General features: G+C 37.0%; 2 protein-coding genes across 2 annotated transcripts in view; both read right to left on the bottom strand.

Annotated features, from left to right (window-relative positions):
• LOC111930453 (uncharacterized) overlaps positions 1-22,404 on the bottom strand; it is an 89,307-nt gene extending 66,903 nt beyond the window's left edge. The window contains exon 1 of the mRNA XM_086891982.1: positions 22,274-22,404. Within this exon, the coding sequence (XP_086748108.1) occupies positions 22,274-22,325 (52 nt within the window). The 5' untranslated portion in view covers positions 22,326-22,404. The remainder of the gene's footprint in view (positions 1-22,273) is intronic.
• LOC147652375 (uncharacterized) lies at positions 9,651-22,276 on the bottom strand. Its single transcript, XM_086891980.1, has 5 exons — positions 22,104-22,276; positions 21,600-21,628; positions 14,088-14,138; positions 12,526-12,609; positions 9,651-9,763 (listed from the first exon to the last, which is right to left on the bottom strand). The coding sequence occupies exons 1-5, from the start codon at positions 22,258-22,260 to the stop codon at positions 9,677-9,679; spliced, it is 408 nt and encodes a 135-aa protein (XP_086748106.1). The 5' UTR covers positions 22,261-22,276; the 3' UTR covers positions 9,651-9,676.
• Positions 22,405-24,305: the final 1,901 nt, after the last annotated feature.

Raw genomic sequence — 24,305 nt, 5'->3', positions numbered from 1 at the left:
CTTTTAATTACAACATTTATCAGTTATTGATCTGTATCTTAAACTACAAGCTTGCATATCGAAATACATAACACCACATAAATGTATATTAAATAATTATTTAATACATTAAATAATAAATCTACATTTTATAAACAGAAGTCTGGCCTCAAAAGGCCAAAATTCCTCTAAATATCTTCCCTCAGGATCCCTTTTGTCAGCTATTCCACTTACACTTTTTTTTTTTCTCTTTTCCTGCATCCTGGACTGGTAAAGTTGGAAGGCAGGATAATGGGAAAAACATGAAAGATTCATTAGGAACATTTTATGCATTTTAAAATTAATTAATAAATAATAAATAGATAAATAAATAAATCTCTTTTTTTATAAATAAAATTGAAAAAATAAAAAATACAAGGAATATCAGATATTTGGGTTATTTCTCAACCTGCCAAGGCATTTTCCAACCCACTCAGAATTTGGGGGAGGTCTGCTACCTGATGCATAGATTTCTCATCTTTGCAGTCAGTGCTTTCTATCACACAATTAAAATTATTATTATTTTTATTATATTTATTATGATACATTATTTTAATATATATTATACTATTATGCTATTAGTATATATTATTACTAATATAATAATTATTATTGTGTTATTATATAATAATACAATTATTATATTATATCTATTATATGATACATATATATTATATTATATATATTATATTATATTATACATATATATTATATGATACATATATATTATATTATATTATATTACATTACATTATATTTTATTATATTATATTGCATTATATTACATTATATTACATTACATTATATTATACTATATTCTATTCTACAATATACATTATATTATTGTATTATTATACAAGGGAAATTATTATTAGTTTAAAGCAGGAATTAATTTTCTAAAATTATTATCCCAGTATATTACTTCAGATTTTAAAGCCAAGAGTATTTGGAAACAGCAATCATTAATTTTGAAATATTAAGACAAGAACAACACAAACTTGTTTATTTCTGTTTGTTTTTTTGGTTTGGTTGGGGTTTTTTGAGGTGTGTTTGTTTGGAGGAAGGGTGATTTTGTTTATTTGGGTTTTTAATTTAAATTATTGGATATGTACATGTAAATTTTGACCACCTTAGAGACAAACAGGGCAAAGGAAAACAAAGAGAATATCTCATCAGATTTATGCCTAAGTATTGCAGAGCATTAAATTTCCCTTTGTTCTTTTACTGGTAAGTCACAATCAAAAAAGTAATTTTTTTTAGTAATACTGTAAATATTAAAAATAATCCCAAACACTATCTGAGAAAAATAATATTAAATTCTGAGAAGACAAGTTAACAACTCAGAAGTCTGGGGAATGAGAGACTAGGCTGAGTCAGTAACACAAGGAGTGAAAGTATCTCCCAGAAAATGGGAAAAAACTGATGGGAAGCTTGGGGTGGATGCAAGCAGTGACATTCTCTTTAAATGATCTATAATATACATAAGGGGGAACAGGAATCTCCCACAGAAATTCTCATTTAGGTTGCAAAGATGTGTGGAGGACTTTGTTCATTACCTGCCATGGCTGTTGAAATGTTGCTACATTTTATGCAGATATATTTTGATGATGGGTAAAACAATGCTATCACATACTGCACATTAATTGCTCCCAGGAGATGGCCCTCTACTCATTTATAAACTGAATTACCTGTTCTTCCTCAGTGCTATCAAAATGTTACTTGTTCCAAAATCTTCCACTGAACAAATCAATTACCCCAAAAACAGAGTCCATCGAGTCAGTGGCCATGTTTCTGTTATCACAATTCACAAATAAAAGTTTTCTTTACACAATCACAGAATTGTCTGGGTTGAAAGAGGTCTCCAAAAGATACTTGGTCCAGTTCTCTGGCTTGTCCAGTCTAGTTTTGAGTCCTTTTAGGGACAGATACCTTACACATTGTCCCTCCTTACATGTTAGTGTGAAGCCTTCTATCTTTTCAGGCATTTTATTCTGAGAAAGTTATTTCTAAAAGTCTTTAGGATCCTTCAGAATTTAATAAACCCTTATATAGTAAGAATAAAAGATAATTTTACACTATTTCACTATTTTAACTAAGAACGTTGCAGGGGGTTTTTTTAACATATACATATGTGTACTTATACACATATTTACAGAGGGGAAACATTAACTTTTGAATAAAATATACATATCAGTACCTATTAGAAGTATTATGCCACCCTGTTCTCAAATTATTAAAATTAATTGTATTAAATGATGTCTCAAGTAGCATAATGATACCTTGTAAAAAACATCATTGTTTGATCCAAGATCCAAGTGAAAGGGAATAATAAATACCTAATATTTACTCTTCACTTCATTTTCTCAAGTGTATTTTTTTTCATTACAGTGGAAAAGTTATTAAGTCTGAATCACAAATATTTAGAATTTTATATATTAAAAATTCAATCATAAAGCTCCACCAAGTGGAAATCCTTAAAATTACACTAAGCAAATTCACGAACAAAAAATTCATGTTATAATCACAACCAATACTCATAAATCAAATCATATTCAATTAATAATAAATAGGCTATCCATACCTATAACTAATCATTTTAACAGTATATACTAATCAAATTATTGACAGGGGTTAGAGGGAAGAATGACTTAAACATCTTTAAGATATTTCATTTTCCCTCTGGTCACATCTGCTTTGAAACACTTATTTTGCTAAGTCCAATGCAGACTAAAATGATCTCTTAACACTGATTTGTTTTTTTTAAAAAGTCACCTTTCTGACTCACTGAAATTGCTTTGGGAAACTTTAATTTCCTTTTCTTAATAAGCAGGTTTAGTTATTTACCCAAATTAACAGACATAGCCATTTTAGGCAGCATAAGATGCTTGAACCCATGTAGTTTGTTAAATGCTTTGCTCTTTCTCACTATTGAAATATTCATAATCTGTGTAATTTTAACAACCTGATAAAAACTGTTAAAAGCATAGTTGTGCTGCCCAGCAGGTAGTGCCATTTTTAATGAAACCATAACTATCATAAATAAATAATCAGCTCATGAAGTATTCAAGATGTACCTCAACTTCCATAAGAAAATTTGTTTTGGTATGGGGCTGCAAAACATGCCATGACTATTCTCATCCAGTAAGAGAATTAGCAGAGAGATATTTCAAACTAAAGTTTGTTCTCAAAACATTTGAACTTGGCTGCAAAGCACATTATAAGTAGGTTTTTTTACATGCAGAATTCAGATGAATTCAGAATTCAAACATGCAGAATGTAGATGTAGTGGAAAGAAATTAAATATTACTCCCTTATCATGAAGGGAGTTGTGAATTTTGTCTGGCCTCTGTTTCAGGCAGCCACTCCAAGGCATCACAGCTTAGTCAGAATAACATCAGTGCAAAGCTAAATCATGACAGGGTAACTGTGCACAGCAGAATAAATAAAAATAAACAACACAGTTATGTGGAAAGCAGAGCTTGACAAAGTTATTAAAATTTGTACAGCAAACCCAACTGCTAAGGTAACATGGACACCAGCCAAGGGCTGTAACAAATGTGACTGCATGATATTTTCTTTAAAGCATGGCTTTTCCACAGTGACATTTGTCACTACACAAAAATTACTGAGGTTCGCCACAAAAGCTGAAAAACAGCGAAGGGAGATCATAAAAATATATGTTAATGTGGAATTATTTATGAGGGATATTTTTAGTGGTCTCAGAGACTTTGAGCCAGTGCTGCTATTTTTATCAATGAGTGGAAGAAAGTGAGTGGATATAATATCACTGATAGCAATAAATAAAAAATAATAAATAATAAATAATATCACTTTAACAGAAGTTTTTGACTTGGGCCACATCAATTACACAAGCCAGCTAATCCACTTGAATGCCAATATCATCAAATATAAATTAATGCCTAAGATGCAGATCACTTAAGATGCCAATATCATCCACAGCCTAAAAAAAGCACAAATAATTGCATTATTTGCATTATTTGGAGGTAATGATTAGAAAAAACTCAGAAAATAAATTCCTAGGGCAAAACTTGTTTTGTACAAGCAGCAAAAATCCTGAGGACATGCAGTGATGAGAGTGAATCAGTGCAAAGAACTGAAACTATACCTTTTAAAGTGCTGCTTTAACAGCTTTTTAACTAATAAAAGCCCAGAAGAAGCTCCCAGTAAGTTCTCCACTGTGGGAAAGATGACTTCTGCCCATAAGCCTGGAAAGGCTCTAATCAATGTCCTGTTTTAGCTGGCAGTGAGGAAGTGAATTCATCAGAGATCAGCAGATATTTGCACAAGGAAAAAGCTTCTAATAAGCTATAGATCTTTAATCCAGAAACAAAAGACCTAACCAGGATGCAATCTCCAAAAACCAAAGCTAGAAAAACTCTGATTAAAAGAGAAGAAAAACAGCATCAGTGATTATTGGCACCATATACTCAAGATTCTTCAGGACCGGAAATATTTCTTTCAGAAACAGACTTTTTTCCCAAATAGAGCTGCTGTAGCTCAAGCAGGAATTACAAGCTCAATAATGATTTATTAATCAAAAATGCCTGTTCCAAGTAACACAGGTCAAACCACTTGAACAGAAGGGTCCCACTGGTGTTTGAAAATCCAAACATTTATGACAGCACCCTAGTCAAGAACTGAATTTCTCACTCTTTAAAAACACCTTTGTGCTATAAGCATTAGCCATGCAGCACCTCTGATAACATTTTTCTAGACTGATAATTGAAATTTCAGTTAAAATATGGTTTATTTATGCTCATTGATGCACTCAAAATAATTTGCAAAGAGCAAATGCATCAGGCTGAGTGAACAGAATAATAGCTCTGCATCTGTATTGTTTTTGTACAGGTTCCTGTTATTCTTTTCACTCATGTGAATCAATCTGAATCATTTCTCCTTACCTGAAAGGAATATTTTTTCAAGCATTATACCCTGTTCTGTGGGAACATCTTCTCTTTATTTTGTTTCATGGGAATAGAGTGTTATGATCACAAATTAGCACTACGATCAAACAATAGCCTTCAAAGGAACTGCAGTTGTTACATTCCAAACAAAAATCCTTTGTGGAGTGCAAGGTTTTAAAACAAGCCTTTGTGACTGCCCTGGCGTTTGTTTTCAGCCTAATAAAAGTAATTTCTGACCATTAACAGTTCATGCACTTGGCTTATGCCAGTGGATGAAAAAATAATTTCTTACATGGAGTCTCACTAGTCGAGCACACGTCAGCAGAGCTCCTGGAGACGCTTTCATCTGTGCCAAGGTGAAACTTTCCTGAAGGCCAAGCTGTTTGGAAGGCAGCATCACTTCTGTGAAATTCCTGAACTGCATTAATGTGCATGAGCCTTGCATCATAAATAAATTACTATTCCTCCCAGCACTTAAAGCACCTAAATGCAGAATTCCCAACTTTTCCTCAGCTGTGCTTCTGTTTTGAATTGTTTATCCTCCCAGCAATCAAGGTGACCTGTTGGACTTCCTGCCCACATGGTATCAGACTGCCATTATTTTGTCTCTAACTACATTTAGTGAAGCAAAACACAATTCAAATATTCTTTTTTACCCATAAAATAATTTAGAATAACTGCAACAGAAAGTTATTGTCTCATCATATGCATTGTATCTTATTATTTTTACCCTCTCATGCTATCACCTACATTATGTTTACCCAGTTGTTTTAGGAACATCAGAAGCATTTCAGGTAAGTGAAGTTGTGGGTTAAGCTCCAATTTGACAGCACTTGGTTTGTTGTTTGATGTAAATTCACAGGTGATTTTTCCAATCAGACAGAATGAAGGGCAATGCCCAGTTTATTATTACTGTGCTCACAGGGCAAAAGGCATTGTCAATAACCTTGCCAACCCCCTGAGGTTGTTTCATTGGCAGTTAGCAAGTGCCTAATCATGACCAAACCTCGAGGACTGAGACATGCTGAGCACTTACTAGACATTTTGAAATTAAAAGAATGTAATTTTTAAAAAAATCCCTAAACAGCATAACATTGTAAAAAATTTATACAAATGAAGAGAGGTTTTATACTATATGGAAATAAAAAGAGAATAAAAATTAGTCTGTGACAAGAAAGATGGTACCTCACAAACAGATCACCTTTTTCAGTCAATTCAACTGAGGAATGGAACCTCAGCAGAAAAAGAAATAAAAATTCTACCCTACCACATAGAATTTGAATATTTTAGAAAAATACCCTTTACAGTCAAGAAATGTAGGACATCTAAATATCATGCTTAAAATCCAGTCCCAGTTTCCTAAGAAGGCTGGTTTTGCAGAGCTATTGTAAACAAAGCCATTGAACTCGTGAAAGAGAAGTGACTTTAGGAGTGCTGCGGTTGCACCTACTGAACTGTGTTTAGAGTTCCCAGTTGACTGCAGGATTCCTGGCTGTGTGCTGCCCTCCTCCCAGACAGCTAATCCCTGTCCTCTGACCTGTCCCTGCCCCTTATTCCATGGGGTCTGTGCACAACCATCCCCCTGCCCTGGAAATCCTCTCTGTTTACAAGAGGGCAAAGCCCCTTTGGTTCTCCTTCACAGGCCTTGAGGAGATATCCCTGGATAGGCAACAGCTTCTTCATGTTTTTCATTACATTCTTCATTAGACAAGGAAGTAATTGCATGGTTTTAAAAATCAAATAATGTTTTTCATATATCTTTCACTTCCACTATCTCCCATACAGGCTCTGAAGTTCATTATTATAAATCTGTCACTAAACCAAAAAACCCATAGCATGTGAAGGCAGGATTCCTGAGCTCACCCTACGCAGTAGGGCAAATATCTCAAGAAATCTGAATAGAAGCTCACTTTTGTCAGGTTAATTCGACATGGCAAATAAATTCCTTTATGCCAGCTACCAGCAAGGGCTGTGATTTTAGTTTATGGTCATATCTCAGGAGACAAGAACAAGCAACAACAGCAAATTGAAATATTCTTCAGGTGAATAACCTAGTAAATAACTTTACTACAAGCATGAGACTGTCCCTTCTATTCTAGATTTTTGAAAGCTTTGTTTATTCCACTTTGGATGTTTGGTCTTAGCCAAGTTTTTCCTGATTTAATCTGATGAAAATGCAAACTGAGCTCAGGAATTGAAATGGATGAGCAATTCTCTCTGTGTTCCACTCAGTGAATTTTACAGATGTTGCAGTTCAAAAACATTTCATATAAGAAAACCCAAACAAACCCTTGCTGTCTGTCCATGTACCAAAGGATTTTAGGAGCTGTGTGCTCTGTACATGCAAGGTGTGAATACCATATTCATACAGCTGTCCACCATACAAGTAACCTACAAATAATGCTCCAGACACTTGGCTAAATGCAAACCAAGCTTTTCATGTTTTCTTTATCTGCAAAGTCCAAGTCAGCTCATGTAACACAGATTTTCTTCATCAAAAAAAGCTGCATCATCAGAACCCTCTTGGTGAGCAGGTTAATGGGAAGTGTACTTCAGGAGTAATCTTGGCTTTTAAAAGCCAAGAGGAACACAATTAAACTGCTGCCTTTCTAGACAAGCCATAATGCTTGTGTGCTTTATCTTTAATATGCTTTATGTTTAGCACAATATTAAATCATTTGGCTTCCCAGCAAATTTTTGAGGTATATTACCTCAATAAAGTGGCCCATCTGATTTTTCAGACATTCTATATCTAAGTAAAATATGTATTTTAAGCCTTTCCATTTCTCATGGTCTAAGCCCAGTCAGCAGCCAAGCTCCAGGCAGCCCAGGGTTCACTTCCCCACCAGTGGGCTCGTGGAGAGAATGGGAAGAATGAAAGGTAGAAAACTCATGGGCTGATATAGGGACAGTTTAGTAGGGGAAGCAAAAGCTCTTCACACAAGCAAAGCAAAACAGGGAATGAATTCCCTGCTTCCCAAAGGCAGGCAGGAGTTCATCCTTCTCCAGGAGAGCAGGGCCCCATCACAGGTAACAGTGGCTTGTGAAAACAAATGCCACCACTCCAAACATTCCATATCCCCCTTCTTCCTTCTTCTCTCCACTTTCTATACTGACCATGACATCCCCTGCTCTGGAATGTCCCTTTGGTCACTTGGGGTCACCTGTCCTGGCTGTGTCCCCTCCCACCCTCCCAGGCACCCCCAGCTCCCTCTCCAGAGTGGCTTTACCAAAAGCAGAGAAGGCCTTGGCTCTGTGCAACAACAAAAACATCTCAGAGTTATCAACCCTGTGTCCAGCACAAACCCAAACACAGCCCCACAGCAGCCACTGCAAAGAAAATTAGCTCTACTCCAGCTGAAACCCCCTCCCCAAAATTCCCCTAATCAGTTCACACTTTTGAAAATCTGATGGAAGCACGTGAGCCTTACAGAACATACAACATCCATAGCAAGTTAGGGAAATGATTATGGGTTCAAGGAATTCCAGTCACAAAACAACCGGTGTTTGTATTGATGGTTTTTAAGGCAAAATGTCTCCTATTTCCTACTCAAAAGTCAACATTGTCATTTTAAAAAAAAAGAAAACCACAAATAATCAAAAAAAGAAAAACAACAAAAGGTTGATCAGCCTCTTTCTGAAGAAACAGAAACAGTGTAAACACCATAAATAATTCAATATATCTCCTTTAGTAAAATCTGCTTTTGTCTGAGGATTTTCAAGGTCCAATCCAAAATCTCAAAGACAGAAATTCTTTGATTTACACATAAATTGGATCAGGCTCTTGACTGTTTCTTTTATAAAACTCAAATGACCAAGATGATTAGCTGCAATGGCAACCTAAAGTTACACTTGTACCAGGTTATATCAGCACAGAGCTTCATTTCACTTTTCATTTTTCCTTAAATGTTACTCCACAGCATTCAGATTCCAAACTGACCTTTGTCTTTACACTAATCACTTTTCTTATCAGCACCAAAATCACTACATCTTCCACACAGCTGATCTGTCACTGGAATAATCCTCTGTTTGGAATAATCCTTTACCCTAACATTTGGTGCTGATATTAATAAATTAAGAAGTAACAGCCAAATAATTACCCTTTCACCTAGGAAAACACTGGTGGCCACCACAGAACGCTCCCTCGGTGACACAGTGTTGTGCCATGTTGTAATTGATGCAAATGTGTGAGGAGATACTTCCACACACTATTTGTCTCCATAGGATGGCAGAGGCAGGGCTTTTTACTTTTACTGCCAGGATTTTTTTTGTTTGTTTATTAGAAACAACTCTATTTCTTAATGGAAAACCATTTATTTATTGTGACAAGAAAGATAAACTTTTTTTTTTTTTTTTTACACATATGGGTGCTGCATAACATTATCTTATATTTCATTTCCAGATACATTTGAACCTTGCCACAAAAGCCAGAAAATACTTATTCCCAGCTTGTATATATAAGGTGTACGACTGAAAATTGGCAAATCTTCCTTGTCTGTTAGTAGCAAATGCATCATAAATTATGGTGCATAGAAAAATTCAGCATTTCACCTTGCATAAGCATATAATTCATAGAATACTGCAGATGAAGGAGCAGAGATCTCTTTCCTCCACTACCAATAAATTAACCTCCAACTTTGTTTTATACATCTGCCAGCACAGTGGTGAACTGAGGTGTTGCAGGCGCCATTGTGATGGACTAAGGAAATGCTAAGGTCTGGTGCTTTACCTCATCAATCTGGAACCCGAATGGAGCTTTCCCTGAAGGTTGCCTCCAAACACATTCCTGAGGAGCACTGACTGGTGACCAGAGCGTCTGGCTGGAAAAAAACAAGTTCTGCAGCATAGAAACAGTGTTAACAGCTCTTCACCAAGATGTGTTACCTCTTTAAGGATATCTTTTCACTGGTGCTGAGTGAAGGGCTGACTTCTCCTTGCAGCAGATAAAATAGTCTGAAAGCAACGCTTGGGATTTCTTTTCTTTGTTAATTAACAATGTAATATATTCCCATGTACATTTTCCTATTTTCCCCCTACGTTGTTCAGGGTTTTATCAAAGTTACAGGGTAATGCAACCACGGACACTGCTCGCCCACTTTCTTAACTTATGCCACAGAAAGTGCCATGAAAGAATATTCCTCCCACAGCATTTAAGGCACCATATGGAGCTAGCTAGCAGACATGGATTTTGTTCTCAGCCTGTTCAGTGACCCTAGGGAATGCCTTCCTGCTTCACTTTCTATATCCACAGCCTAAAAATGACAACGCTTGATTTTTTATTTATTTTTGGGGTTTTTTTTGTAAAACTGTAAGATTTCTAGTAAGGAAAGAAAAGTAAGATGTTAAAGAGGACAGTATAAATGTCACTGTAAAGAATTCTTTTACCAACAAAAAGATTTAGCTGAGTTCTATCTACAACAGGGGCTAATAATAACAAACATTATTTACAAAGGATAAATTAAACTGTATAAACTGTCACTGAATTATCTAATTGGCATTTTCTCTCTCCCAAATGCACTCCAGATTAAGTATGTATTCACAATGTCTCTTAAGTCTTTAAACTATTTATAACTCTCCTAAACACTGAAATAATGTATTTACATCAGGATTAATCATCACTCTAATTTAATTAGCATTTGACAAGAATTGATTTGGCAGAACTTTTTCCCTTAAAAATAGGAAATGGCCATAAACCAGGGGAATGGCCATAAACTAAATACACTGTTTTTTCTCTCCATCTGCTTCTGGTAAGATGCATTCTTCAACTGCTAATTCAGTCAAGATCTCAGCTTCATTTATCCAGTTAATTAGAGTCAGATGCTGACAACATCAAGATGATAAATCAAATCTGGGTATGCAGGCAAAAAGAAAGCTGCTGCTAACACCAATGTTCATGTTTTGATTTCTTGCAGACCTACATATGAAAAGAGGACAAACCAGTAGCACACTAGGAGCAGAATCACAATTATATCCCATAAAAGAGGTTCTAAAAGTTGGGGACTAAAACAGCAACCATGTAAAAGCTTGGACTCAACAGCCAGATCTAGAACCTCACACTACTGTCAAGCTGCAGAAGATACTGAAGTGATGTATCCCTCTTTTAAGGCATTGGCTCCAGCTACTGCACTTGATATAAGAAATTTCTTGCTATCTCCTTCATTTATGTTTCAAAAACCAGTGGCGCTGACCCCTGTGTTTTGTAGGGCCTGACCATCCAACCACTCACCAGCAGCTCCCAGAGCACACCAGACAGATCCATCCTCTGGGATCCAGTCACCCCAAAATGCCCCAGACTAGTGCAGAGAGGGCAGCCTGTGGCACACAGAAATATGCAATTCTAGCATCTGCAGAGTTTAAAACATCAAAAAGTGTGTGCAGTCTGGACTATAACTGGACTCAAGTAGCATATGTGCTGACAACATATGTCTTGTTCTTGAGAACCCACAGGCATTTACAGCTTTTCAGAGAGCAGAAAAAAGATGTAAATGATCTAATCTAATCTTTTTGTGGGGTTTGTTTGTTTGTGGGTTTTTTTTTTACTCTGAGGGATCACATCTGTGTCACTGACAAAGAAAGCAAATCATAATTAATGCTGATTTAAAAATTACAGAGGCAGAATGTGCCACTAGAGTAGTTCCTTCTACGTTCTATATTCATGCTCAGATGAACCAAGAACTCTGGGCAGGTTGAGAATATGCCACAATACTAAGAAAATCTCAAAATTAAAAGACAAAATATAGAAGCATATTATTTTCTCCCCACAAAACAAAGCAAACAAACCAACCCTTAGCTCTAGAGCAGTGAACAAGTTGTCTCAGAGCACAAAGAGTAAAAGGACCCTTGGGGCTTCTATTGAAACCATATAACAATGTTGAGTATCATTTCTACAATGATCTATATGCACAAAGCATACACATTGTTAAAGGATATATGGACTGCAGGGTCACTAAGTTCAGCCCCAAACTACCAAAGTGTTTTCCCATGTCTTTGGTAATATTCCATAAGGAAGCCAGTATTTCTTTTCCCTCTGCTTTAGAAAGAATTCTGCTCAAATTAACTAACTACAACACAAAGGCAATCAAAAGCTCTTTTTCAGGTAGAAAATGATTCATTTCAATCCCTAAACTTGACAAAAACTCCTCTGCCCATGAAAACCTGCACCATACAATGGCATTCCTCAGCTCCCATTCCCAATGTATCCTTTCTCAAGGTCTTGCAACGTTGCTACATTTCAAGTCCCGGAGTACGGCCTCGACATTATTATCTGACCACAGTGCCAGTGATTTTCATTTTGCAGGCTAACATCAGAAGCACAGGAGCTGGTTCACAGAATGCTGGTTCTCAGAATCAACATTTTTGTCTTTTGAGCACCCAATGCAGAAGTTTAAGTTACTCACCCAACTACAGAACAATTCCAAGTGCTATAATTCACAAGATCAGGAAGTTCACAGCAAAAGGGTATAAGGCCATTTTAAATATATGTGGGTAACTTAAAGAGATAATGTTGAATACCTGAAGAAAAATAAGTTTATTCAAAGCTAACATGCCTTGAAACAGCTGAAAAGGCAAGAAGCAGACTTACACAGGAAATTGCAGTTTCTTTTCTAATTGCCCCAATTCCACACTGATGCCATGTGGCACTCCTCTCCCATCTTTCTCTGGATTCCTGTTGACAGAAATTCACTGCCTTTACTTAGAGAAACTTTGAAAATCTCAGACAGAAGCATCTTGGCAATAACAAAAAAAAATACACCATTCATTCACCAGGTACCACAGACATCTGTTGTTCAGGTGCAGGATGAGCAGCTGAAACAAGAGAATCAAAAAACAGCAGCCAAGGTGAGGAATATGAGGCAGGCATTGTTATCCTGGGATGTGCCCACACTGGATTCAGGCAGTAAGACAATCTCTAACAAATCTGACCAAAGAAAAAAAAAAACTTTAGTTATTGGCAATCTTAAGCCTCCATAAAAAATACTGAGCTTTAGAAAGAGTGGAAGCAAACATATTTTTGGGAACCACTTCCCCTCTCCCAGAAAACTTGTCTGGAAAATTGCAGAAGGTGGGTGCCCACCCACTCTGGGAGCTAATGGGGTGTTCTGAACTCTCAGGTGAGACACAGTTTATGGGCAGGTCACACATAAATAATTGCAATTCTATCCTGAGGCCTGTCATCAACCCAGTTTTCAAGGCAATAGGCTACAAACCAATAAAATAAACTGATGCTATGGAACAGACAGCCCAGACTGGTCCTTGGCACATTGTTCAGCTTCACTCCATGGTTTATGCACAGAGCTTAACCCTTGTTAAGCTTACACAGAACTTATGCAGAACTCATGTTTCCAAAACATTAATGTTTCCAAGCTTTGGGAGGAAACAAACACTTTAAAGTACCTTTTTCTTTCAGTTACAAAAACAAAGACCACAAATTACTTATCTCAGCGTGTCCTTAACGTTAAATCACAGTGAATGTTTTCAGTAGTAACCTCAAGTTTGTTGGAGTTTTTGGGCATTTTTGTTGGGCATGTGTGATCTACAAGTATCATCTCTAAAGATTTGATCTGCACAGTGAATTTCTCTGAGATGGGCTCTCACTTTAATAAGATAGAGCAAAAGAGTCCCACATTAAAAGTAAATAAATGTGAAGCAAACTTGACTTGACTACATGATTTACATCCTCCAAGATAAAGGAAAAAAGGTAACCCCATTAAAAACTCTTATTACTGCAGCTGTTTCTCTTGTGCTGGGTATAATTAGTAAAGCAAATTAGCAGTTTGATGCCTTCTGGGTTTCTATTCTTATTTTTGCATAAGAATTTTTACACATTGATACATCAGTTTTTCTCTAAATGTGAAAGTGTTTTTATAAACACTACTCAAATATACAGAATCTCAATCTAAATATTGAACCTCTCAAGTGTATATATAAATATTTTACTTTTTATAAAAGCATCCAAAATTTCTGGTTGCTTAACTCAAAAGTCTCACTCTCCCTTAAACTAAAATCTAATTTTCCTTGGTATTTGACAATTCACTCAGACTTCAAAATTTATACAAGCTATATCTCATTTTTTACCAGAGTATCAACCTAAGCTATGAAACAACATTCATTCCAAGCCAGGGAATGATCTCATTTCATACGCACGTTCTCTATCTGAGCCCACGTCCCTACAAGGCAAGCACACAATGCAATTTCCTGCAAAAGAAAACCACTGAAATTAGTCAGGGTGACAAGAAACTCAGATTAGACTCGGCAAAAGGTTCACAAAGACTTAGCCATGTTGGCTGTTCCTGACTTTTAATGACACCTAAAATCGTGTTTGAGCCACTCCAGTTGAAGCAAACCCCTGTTTATACTCCAGATTGATTCCCTGCCACAGTACCATCAACCAGGATGTAACAATTGACCTGCTATAACAAGTCCTTACTGAGGTGTTACATATAAAGTCATTTATGTAGATAATTAGCAGTGCTCACAAAAAGAATTCTGCTGTAATCATAATTCTCCCCAAAAATCGTAAGTTAAAAACTTCATGCTCACTAAACATAACGATACAGCTTCAAAAATGATGATATGAATGATTCATTGAAGGATGAAATGCAAACACAAATGACAAAATGATCCCTGAAAACCAAAATATATTCTCCACATGAAAGATAAGGTCAAGCTAAAACATAGTTTACATATATCATAGATCTCTACAGGAAATAAACCTAAAAACCACAAAAGAAGGGGCACAGGTGACATATCAATATAATGTTAATATTTAAATATGCATTGGAAAATCCATATATAAGCATATTTCACTGTGAATTAACCAGAATTTTGAGAAACATGAAAACAATCTATTTATAGCTATTATATTGTAGATTTTAACCGAATGGAGACAAGTTAGAAACACTGACAGGACCACTGAAAACAAGCTGAACTCACAATTCACTGTGCTTTGGTTTTGTGCCCATATTTGTTAGCCTACAATAATTAATTAAATTAACAGAATGCTTGCACATGATCAAGTAGTTTCATTAGGCAAGCACAAAGCATATCCAATCACCTTCTAAGAGCCTGACAGAATACAATTAGAAAGGTTTCGTTTGGAAAAGTTCTGTTAATACACATTATTTTGGAGGGCAGGAAAATGCCCCAAATATGAATTTAAAGACATTTTCTGGTTTTATTTATAATTGTCTTTTCTGCTGTTACACTTTGCTTCTCTTCATTTCAAATGAAATGAAAGTGATCTAACTTGTACTGCCCAGCGCTGGGAAGAGGAGAAATCATCAAATTCTGAAATCCTTGAATGCAGTGTTGCCACAGTTTGAGACTTTTGCAGGGATCTGAGGCAGAGACTGTGGGATGAATCAACTCTAACCAACTTAATTTCAGGAGGTTTGCTTTATTTTCCTATACTTTGGTTGCTTTTCCAAGTGAACACAAGAGGGCACAGCTCATGTGCAATCTCAGGCTGTACTCATATCCAGTACATGGCAAATTAAAAACAGTTCTTCCTACATGCAAAGTGGCCCCCTGTGGAAAGTTTACATGCAAAAACAAGGCAAAGACAGGAAATCTTACATACAAATAATTTCAGGTACTCTATGAGAACTGAAACGCTTTAAGTGAAATAACATAAGATTCCCATACGATAAAAGTAAATCAGGACCTTGAAAGCAATGTGTAGCATGTTCAAGTTAAAGTATCTATTTCAGGAAATCTGACACTGATTCAACTAACATCTGAAGATTCTGAGTATAAAGCATCCTGGAAAAGGAAATACAGAATGACTCAGGAAAAGAATCAGTCTGATAACAGTGGGGAAACAAAATGAGAATATAGGATTCTTCCCTGCACTAATCCCTTGAGACACAGCTTATCAGTCTATTTTTGACACAATGACTATTAAAAAAAAATCAGAGGTTGGAAGACTTACTAGTTTCTGTATGCTACAATAGTTAATCAGGTGTTCCACTAAAACACAATGTTTGTGCTCTAAGGAAATCCAAAGCAATTTTAAAGTTTAGTTTTAAAACCTGTCTGATAGTCAATAACAGAACAAGCCTTTATTAAATTACAAAGAAATAATTAACTCTGTAGGGCTGGTAAGTAATACATGTATTCAAAAACTCTTTACAAACCCCAGGAAGCTGGAAAAAGTCAGGGCTGATAAGAAACCATTCAGAGCTGACTTAATTCTTCTACTGCAGCTTCCACTCACAGCTCAAGCACCTTCTACAAATATCTCCCAGTGCAGAATTGGGCAGGTAAAACCCACCAAGTTCTAGGCCAAATCCTCACCACCCTGTGAAGAGCCTGGATGAAGGAAAAAGCACCAGGCCACAGAAGTTTCCACTCATCCACGGATAAACCCCACAGTGGTGTGGTGGCAGCACTGTGCATCACCCTGTTCCGAAAAGCAGAGCATTCCAAGCAGGAAGGCCAGTCCCTCTTACCAAGTTTGCCAGTGCACCTCTTGCCATATCAGCTGCATTATTTACAGTCATCCCTCCTGCCTTCAGAGGAGCCAAGCCCATCCATTCACCTGCTCAAAGAAGAATGGTGCTCTTAGAGCACATGATAATAATAAATCACAGAATCATTTAGGCTGAAAAAGACCTCAAAGAACATCGAGTCCAAGAACAACCCAGCACTGACAAGTCCACCACTAGACCATGTCCCCAGGTGCCACATTTAAATCTCCAAGCAGCTCCTGCTTTTTGCACTTATTGACAATTCATATAAGCAGTGAACTGCTTTGTCTTCTTGGTTTAAAAGCACCTGTCTTCCTGGGGGAAGTAAAGCCTAAGGGAATTCACTGTGAGGGCTGCATGAGGAAGATGCAGTGTGAAAGGCGGCTCACAAAAATCATGCAAATGAAAATAGGGACTGACAGCAACTGTGCAGTGTAAATCTGCTCCAAAAAAAGACTGTAATATCCAGGCATGTTTGAGGCATAGGTTCAGTACGTATGCTGTAGTTTTTAGGATACATCACCAATCTGAAAACAGCTTTGGCCATAGAATTTAAACCATTTTTACACTGTTGATCTTAGCATACTCTTTTTCTCTGAAAAAATACTTTGCTTTTGCTATTAAATTTTTTAAAAGCAGGAAATGGGCTGGAAAGATACTCCTGTCATGGCATTTCTGTCAAGGAGACATCAGAGAGTGTGGTTCAATTTACAACAGTACTTTAACATGGGAATAATCAGCATCAAAATGCTTTGTTGCAGGTCTGAAACTTCACCTTCCTCCCAGGTGAGACTCTTCCTCACATCCCAAAACCCTATCCTAGGCTTCAGCTGCCTGGGTTATCTTCTTGGATATAGATGAGTGGTTCACTTTTCCTTGAAAGTAAGCCCAGTGAAAACAACACACGTTATCCATCAGTAATCAAGTTGTCCAAAACACAAGAAACCCAAGAATAAAAACTCCTCAGTGAAAAAGAATTCAAAATATCTTCCACCTTCCATAAAAATGCCCTAAACTCTGGGCTGCAGACAGCAGGACAATGAAGGAATCTGCTACCTCTCCTAGGAGAGCACACCACTGCACACACACAGATTCTGATCACCTGAAACAAAATCTAGTATTTTCTCCTCTTTATTATTTACATTAGCAAGTTAATTATGTCTGTTTGTCCTCAGTATAAAAACATAACTGGAAAATTAAATGGTTTTTCAGCTCAGGTAAAAAAAATGAGCCACAGTTCTTTTACATCCAGAGTTGAGGGCAAAAAGTGATCAAGTTCAGGGAAAGATGACAGGAAATAGAGAGGAAGGAATAAACACATGAAAGAACAGACTGCTTCTTCCTACTAAGTTATTAGTCATGGTGTAAAATTTTAAGCACAATGAAACAAACCTCAAAAATTGCAGCCCAAAACAATATGAGGCACATCTATTTGCTTTTGCTTACTTCAATAGTATGATATAAATTTGTCATAGAAGCAGAATTCAATTTTAACTCTTTTCTAAAAGAATAGTTTCAAAAGCAGTAACAGGCTTCAAAAGAAAGCAAAGACCACTTCAGTCGGCATTAGTTTCTGGCTCCATTCTCTGAAATGCTATATGTTATCGTGCACATGTTTGTTTTTATCTGTCACTGTGGTTTATTGTTAAGGAAGTGTAGTATCAGCTGTCTCTTCCCTGCCATCAAAGCTACTTCGTTAAAGTTAATAGTGTTTGACTTCCAGAGGATCTTTTACCAAGGTAACACAAAAAAACTTCTGCACATCGTTATTTTTACAGCAGTAAAGACACCAAATGGATGCAGTATCCCTTTTACCTTTTAAGAAAGAAACCCAGTGCATGAATTTGTTGAAAGCATTTAAGAATTCTATTTGTCACTTGCCAAATTACTTGAGCTGTGAGGAAGCAAAATGTTAACGACACACCATCAGATTTCAGAACACACTGTATTAATGGGTGCCTGCTTTAGCTGGTGAAAAAGTGCTGTACAAAGGATCCCCTGCACCTGTGTGCACTTCCTCCTGCCCAGCACTACTCCTTAGTGGCTTTAACTACTTTTGTTACTGCCCTGAAACATTGAGCAGTGCTCTGCCTCCAGCCCAGAGGAACACAATGTGATAGTCTTAACTAAAGAACATTGAGAGAATATCAATTAGATCAATTCATTTTGGCTTGATTGCCATGATTAATTGACAAGTGTGTGATATGCCATTTAACTTTCAAAACTTTTCCTACACTTCCAAAAATGTGTTCCTTTTTATGATACCATCACTGTTTTTTAGGTCTCTTTGCATTTATATCTCTCCTCATCTCTGTTTTCTGGAAGGTACTGTAACCACACCTGATTTCAAGAATAAGGGTCACTCCAAATAACTGACATTATCTGGGGAGAAGGAACAAGCAATAAATTTCATGATTTTAATCAGAAATCACTGCTGAAAATTATTGATATTTAAAAGCTACTTGCATAAATTAAAATACTGCTGCTTTAAATAAAAACCTATTAATTTTCCCTAAAGTACTTAGGGACTAAGTGTATGGATCTTGGTATAATACACGTGTCCTATCAATAGTAAAAGGTAAAGGCATGACACAATAACCAGGAAATTGTTCCTGTATAAAATTTTAAAAACCAAGTAATGTCCAAAAAGACAACACAGTTGCAGATATGGTCTCTCATATTCACAAGTACTTCTTAAGTCTAGCAAATCTTTATCAGCTCAAATATAATAGGGCCCAAGCTCAAATCAACTTTACACCAAGTAAGTAAAATATGCTGTAAAATTCTTGTGTACCTCAATAAGCTGTAGTAAAAGAAAAAATATAAGTAATATTTTATGAAATATTAAGGCATTTCCAATCTCCTAAAAGATATTACAATAAAATAACATAAAAAGAGAAATTACTCATCTAATGCTTACAATAGTAGAATAAGTGTATTATAACCATTAGTTATCCTATGCACACACCCCTTAAACAAGAGGAGGAATTTCTTGTTAGCCATTTTTACCTGAATAATCTCACTATCATCTTTTCAAGACAGATCAAGACTATTCCTGGTATCTGGGAGCGCATGAGGTCATTTAACTGAGGAACAAGACACTAAGGCACGTATGCACACCTTCAGAGCATTTTAACCTGGTTTTAAAAATATGGGGTTTTTTCCAATACACTTTTCATTTTAATAAGTATGTTCATATGTATGTGTATATTAAACTGTGTCATGTCTCAGAAAATCACAGCAGCTGAAGTATCCACAACTTAAGTGCAGCGAACATTTTGTTCCAGAGAACGTCAGGTGCATTGACTTGATATAAAATTATTAATGGCAACCAGCTTGTGAATAAAATAATAATTTATATTGCGTGAGACAATTATTGAGTTGATTTAGTAACAAAATATATCATTGTGCTTAGCACCAGGACCAGGTACAAGGCAGCATCCCCCGGAGCATGGCCGGAGCGGGGCGGTGGCAGCCAGCACAAGAGGGAGCAGTCGGGTAACGCTACTGAGGCTGGGGACCCTCCTTGCAGAGCTTCCAGAGAGTTTTACAGAATCTCAGCCTGCTGCAGGGACAGATGCTTCTCAGAGCCCCGCAACGTGCCCTGAAATGAGCACCCACCAAAAAATGAGAGATCCCTTCAGCCGAGCCTCCCTCCCCACGCTCACCCTCCAGAGCACAGCCCTGGCCATTTTTCACCCAGCTGTCCCAAAGGAGTTTTGCAGCTCTTTGCTAAAAGCAAAATGAGTAGTGACAGCTGCAGACTGATTGCTATTTCCCCCCTCAATTGCAATGTCCAAATGTTTGTGGGGATGAGAGGACTTCTGTACAGTTATTCCATTTACAAGACGTCAGAGGGCATCATACGAGTCTCTATGTGCTCCTGTGTTTTGATTCATTTCAAATGCTCTCTAAGTACTGAATGTCAGCTTTCTTTTACAGATTTCCTTCCATTCTGAAGAAACAAGTAGGTTGCAGTGCACACTGAAATACTCTGAGAGGAATTTAAAAGTCTTGTGAACTTAGCTGTTTTACTGACAAAAGTGATCCTTCTGCAGAAATCTGGAAGATCCTCAACCTCAGTTCGTTGCCACAGTTTGCTGTGATGTTCTTCCAGATTAGCACAGCTGTAGCACTTCCTGTGTTTGCTGTCTGGAAACCACCTTCTCCAATACCCAGGACTGTTCCCTCTTTAAGGACTCTGAAAACTTTTAGTTTCATATTTGCAAAACAAAAAATTAGATAAAACCACTTTCTGTCTGCCATTTGCAATCTTCCCCACTACAGCTAAATGCTGTTACAAAAAAAGAGCTTGAACTGTAATTATCAACATGAAAGAAGTAGTCTTTTACACCCAGGTGCCTAAAGAAAACTGATTAAAAACCCTTAGAAACCAAAAACAAAGCAAGCAAATAGATAAGAAAAATAGATAAGAAGCAAAGAAGCAGGCAGAGTTCAGTTTTAATCCAGAGCTTCAATCAATAACTATTTTTATATAACACATATATTCCATAAAATATTTATCTTATTATAATAAGTCTCCATAACAACTCTGAGAAAGAAAACTGTAAATTACCAGAGAGAAAAATCCTCCACCCAGTGATTATTCCTACAAGTACTTATTCCACTTCTCAGATAACTTTATAAAATAAATTCACAAGCACAAAACCCCACCCAAATTCCACAGAAGCCAGCATGACTCCCTCCACAGAAGCAATGACAGCTTCACTGACTTCATGTTGCTCACTACACCACAGACCACAATCTGTCCCTTAGCATTTTGAAAGCCATTAAAATACTAAAAGTAGGATATACTATTTTTTTTTAAAGGCCACATCTTTTCAATACTTGCAATCAGTTTTGCATAAGCTTTTTCATAAATTGAAAGGATTATCGCCCCAGCTAAACTTTAAAACTACTACTCCACAACACCTGCAAGCAATTTTTATCTCCAAAGATTTGCTGAAGTGAAATTTCGCCAGCTGAAAAGACCATGATCATTATTAAAAGAAATGCAACAAAATCCCCTAAGTGCAGCAGCATCTGAACTGCAGGTCCTATAAATCAGCCAGTTAGTTTAATTATAAAGAGTGTATTTATAGTGGAATCACTCCAAAAACATTACAGATAGGCCAATTAGTTACAGGCTTCCCTCAGAATAAAGTGAAAAAAAAAGCTGTACTCTTACTTGTGTGTAGGTTACATGAAGATTTTCATCTGGAAAAAAAAGTTTAATTATTTAGATTCACATTCTCCTTTTTGTTTTTTACTTACTGCATGCTGTTGTTAACCAAAGGAAAGATTTAAGGGTTTTTAACCAAAGTATCTGTTGGAAGTTCCAAGTAAAGCCTTGACAGGGCCCAGCTTGCCAAGAACTCTGCTTCTACCAGTAAGCAAGGAAATCCATCCAGCATTTTTTTTTATTTATTATTTTTTTTAAAGAAAAAAAAAAAGACATTTCCCTTGGAATTCATTTTCTCTTCTAAGGATTCTGTGTGCACACTGCCCAAGGCAAACACACACCTTCCCCCAAGGCCAGGGAGATCCCTGAGAGCCCAGGGTGGCCTCACCCAGGGCAGGGAGCCTGGCAGCTGTGTTCTCACTCAGGATTCAGCCCAGAGCTCCCTGTGTCACCCCTGTTTGTTTCATGGCATTTTTTGTGAGGAAGACCCAAGGTTTTATTCAGAAATACCATGGCCTCCCATGGGTATGGGCCCGGTGTCGGAGGCGGGAGGGGGAGCGCAGGCCCCGCTGCCAGGGAGGCCTGAGAAATGGCTGGGGGTAGGGAAAAGGTCCTGACCCGTGAGTGTGTGTTTTAAGGAAAGGGGCAGCCTCTTCAGGCCTTGCATTTGACCTCCTTACCTCGGGAAAATGCTACAATCTGAGGGACCGCCCTAGTATTTTTAAGGATCATTTGTTGCAAATACGCGTATCATCAATATGACGGAGAAATGAAATGAGTGCGTTCCAAACCGTCCGTGAAACGCAACACTGAGCACTCGGTGACTCCAAATCTCACACCAGCACTGGCATCTCTGATGTGCCCATGAGGGAAAAAGACACTTGTTTTATCCAGATTAGATGGCATGAAGGTGAATACCATGCTGGCACCTTATCCAAGACTAGTTTTAGCACGAAGCTGACCTGTGGTACATAGTCACCTGGGGTTTTCTTCTCTGTGGACTCTACTGTATCACACTGAAGGATTTGTACCATCTAATGAGAAAGTGGTGGGTGTATCAGAGCAACACTGGCTTTCTTGGAAGTATTATTAGCCCTGGGTAGGTTATTAAAAGGGCCTTTGGAGTGTAGTCATAAAAATAGGGCTGAATTTCAAAGGTAACTCAGCACAACAGAGCTGAGCAGGAAAAACTTCACATATCTGCCAAGCAGAATATGGCTGACACTCAACAATTCAAAAAAAAGCAGAAACATGATAAGAATAGAAAGGATGTTCATTTTCAAGTAGAAGATAAGATATAGAATAAAGTTCATTCTCAGAATAGTGCAGAGAAAGATTTTATGGCTACATTATCCTCTAGCCAGAAGATTCCTTACCAAGTTATTTAAGTAACAGGGTAAACTGAGCCCCAGTGCTTACTGTATACAACATGTGCTGCTGTGGGGTGTAAGTCCTGCCACACTTACACCACTGGGAATTCTGGCAGCCTTTATTCTGGAGCTCTGGGAGAATTATTTTTTTTACATTCTTTACATGTCCATCTGATTTTATGTACATGGAAATTACATTTATTCGTTTCTTTATGTTGTTTACCTCAGGCATTCTGGTTTTAGCTCTCCCTCAAGAAGAGACAATAACCACAGAGAAGATGGCAACTCTTAAACCTCTTGAATTTCAGTCATGTTAACTTTCCTTCTTTTTTTCATTACAAATACATTATTTCTACCCATGTACATTTTGGCCTAGTTAATACATTAGTTAATACATGGTAGAAGGAGAGCTTGGGAAGGGAGAGGTGATGGACAACAGGGGTCAGCTCAGAGAAAGGATTCCTCACTGTTAAACATGGCACACCCTGCAAAATTAAAATTTACCAAAGAAGCAGAAAACAAATGGATATCCAAGGCTCATGACAAGGCAGGGAAAAATTACTTAGGAAGGTAAAGGCAAAACTGCACATGGTTTTTAAGCGAAGAAAAAGGAAGTTAAGATAGAATAAAAGCCTGCTAAAAAATTAGAAAAATTACATTTAGTTTCCTGTAGACGTATCTGCAAGCACATTTCCAAAGTGATCTAGGACACTCCTAACGTGTAGAGTGTGAGTATCTGGAGTTAGTTATCAAACCAGGAATGGCTATGAATGATTTTTAGCTGTTAGGAAGCTGGCACTACAATTGTAACCTGATGGAAGTATGGCAGATTTGCATGCCAAGTCTGAGTTTCATCATCATTTCAGATTCCTACATGTCCTTGGGCAAATCACCTGATTCTAGCAGGTCTCTTTCTTCTTCTGTAATAGAAATCTGTTGGTAATATTTGTCCACTCTTTGTCCAAGCTGACAATAAACTCTTCCAAACAAGAACAAGCCTTTGCATAAAAGTACTACAGTAGTAAAAATACTGATTCCTGAGATTTTTTTTGCATTTCAGTAAATTCTTGGTTAATTAAGGAGGAATATCCAGGTTTGAAAGATTTGATGATATTTGAAAATATTAATTATAACAATGTCTAAGGGGATACACCAGAATTCACCAGAAGTTCATTAGTCACCTTTGCAGGTCATGAAGATGTATTTTGATTAGTTATACGTGGAAAGGAACAGCAGACTTTTCCAGTGCCCTTCTGTCCTACTGTTCCTTTCATATTTTATTCCCACTCTCAGCTTCACTTCTTTTTCCATGCTGCCTCTTATAGTTTGAATAACTTCCCAT

Source organism: Cyanistes caeruleus, chromosome 6 (genome assembly GCF_971803275.1).
Source record: "Cyanistes caeruleus chromosome 6, bCyaCae1.hap1.1, whole genome shotgun sequence".
In the NCBI taxonomy this organism is placed as follows: Eukaryota; Metazoa; Chordata; class Aves; order Passeriformes; family Paridae; genus Cyanistes; species Cyanistes caeruleus.
The sequence above is the reverse complement of the archived record's forward strand: the minus strand, read 5'-3'. Positions and strand labels throughout refer to the sequence as shown.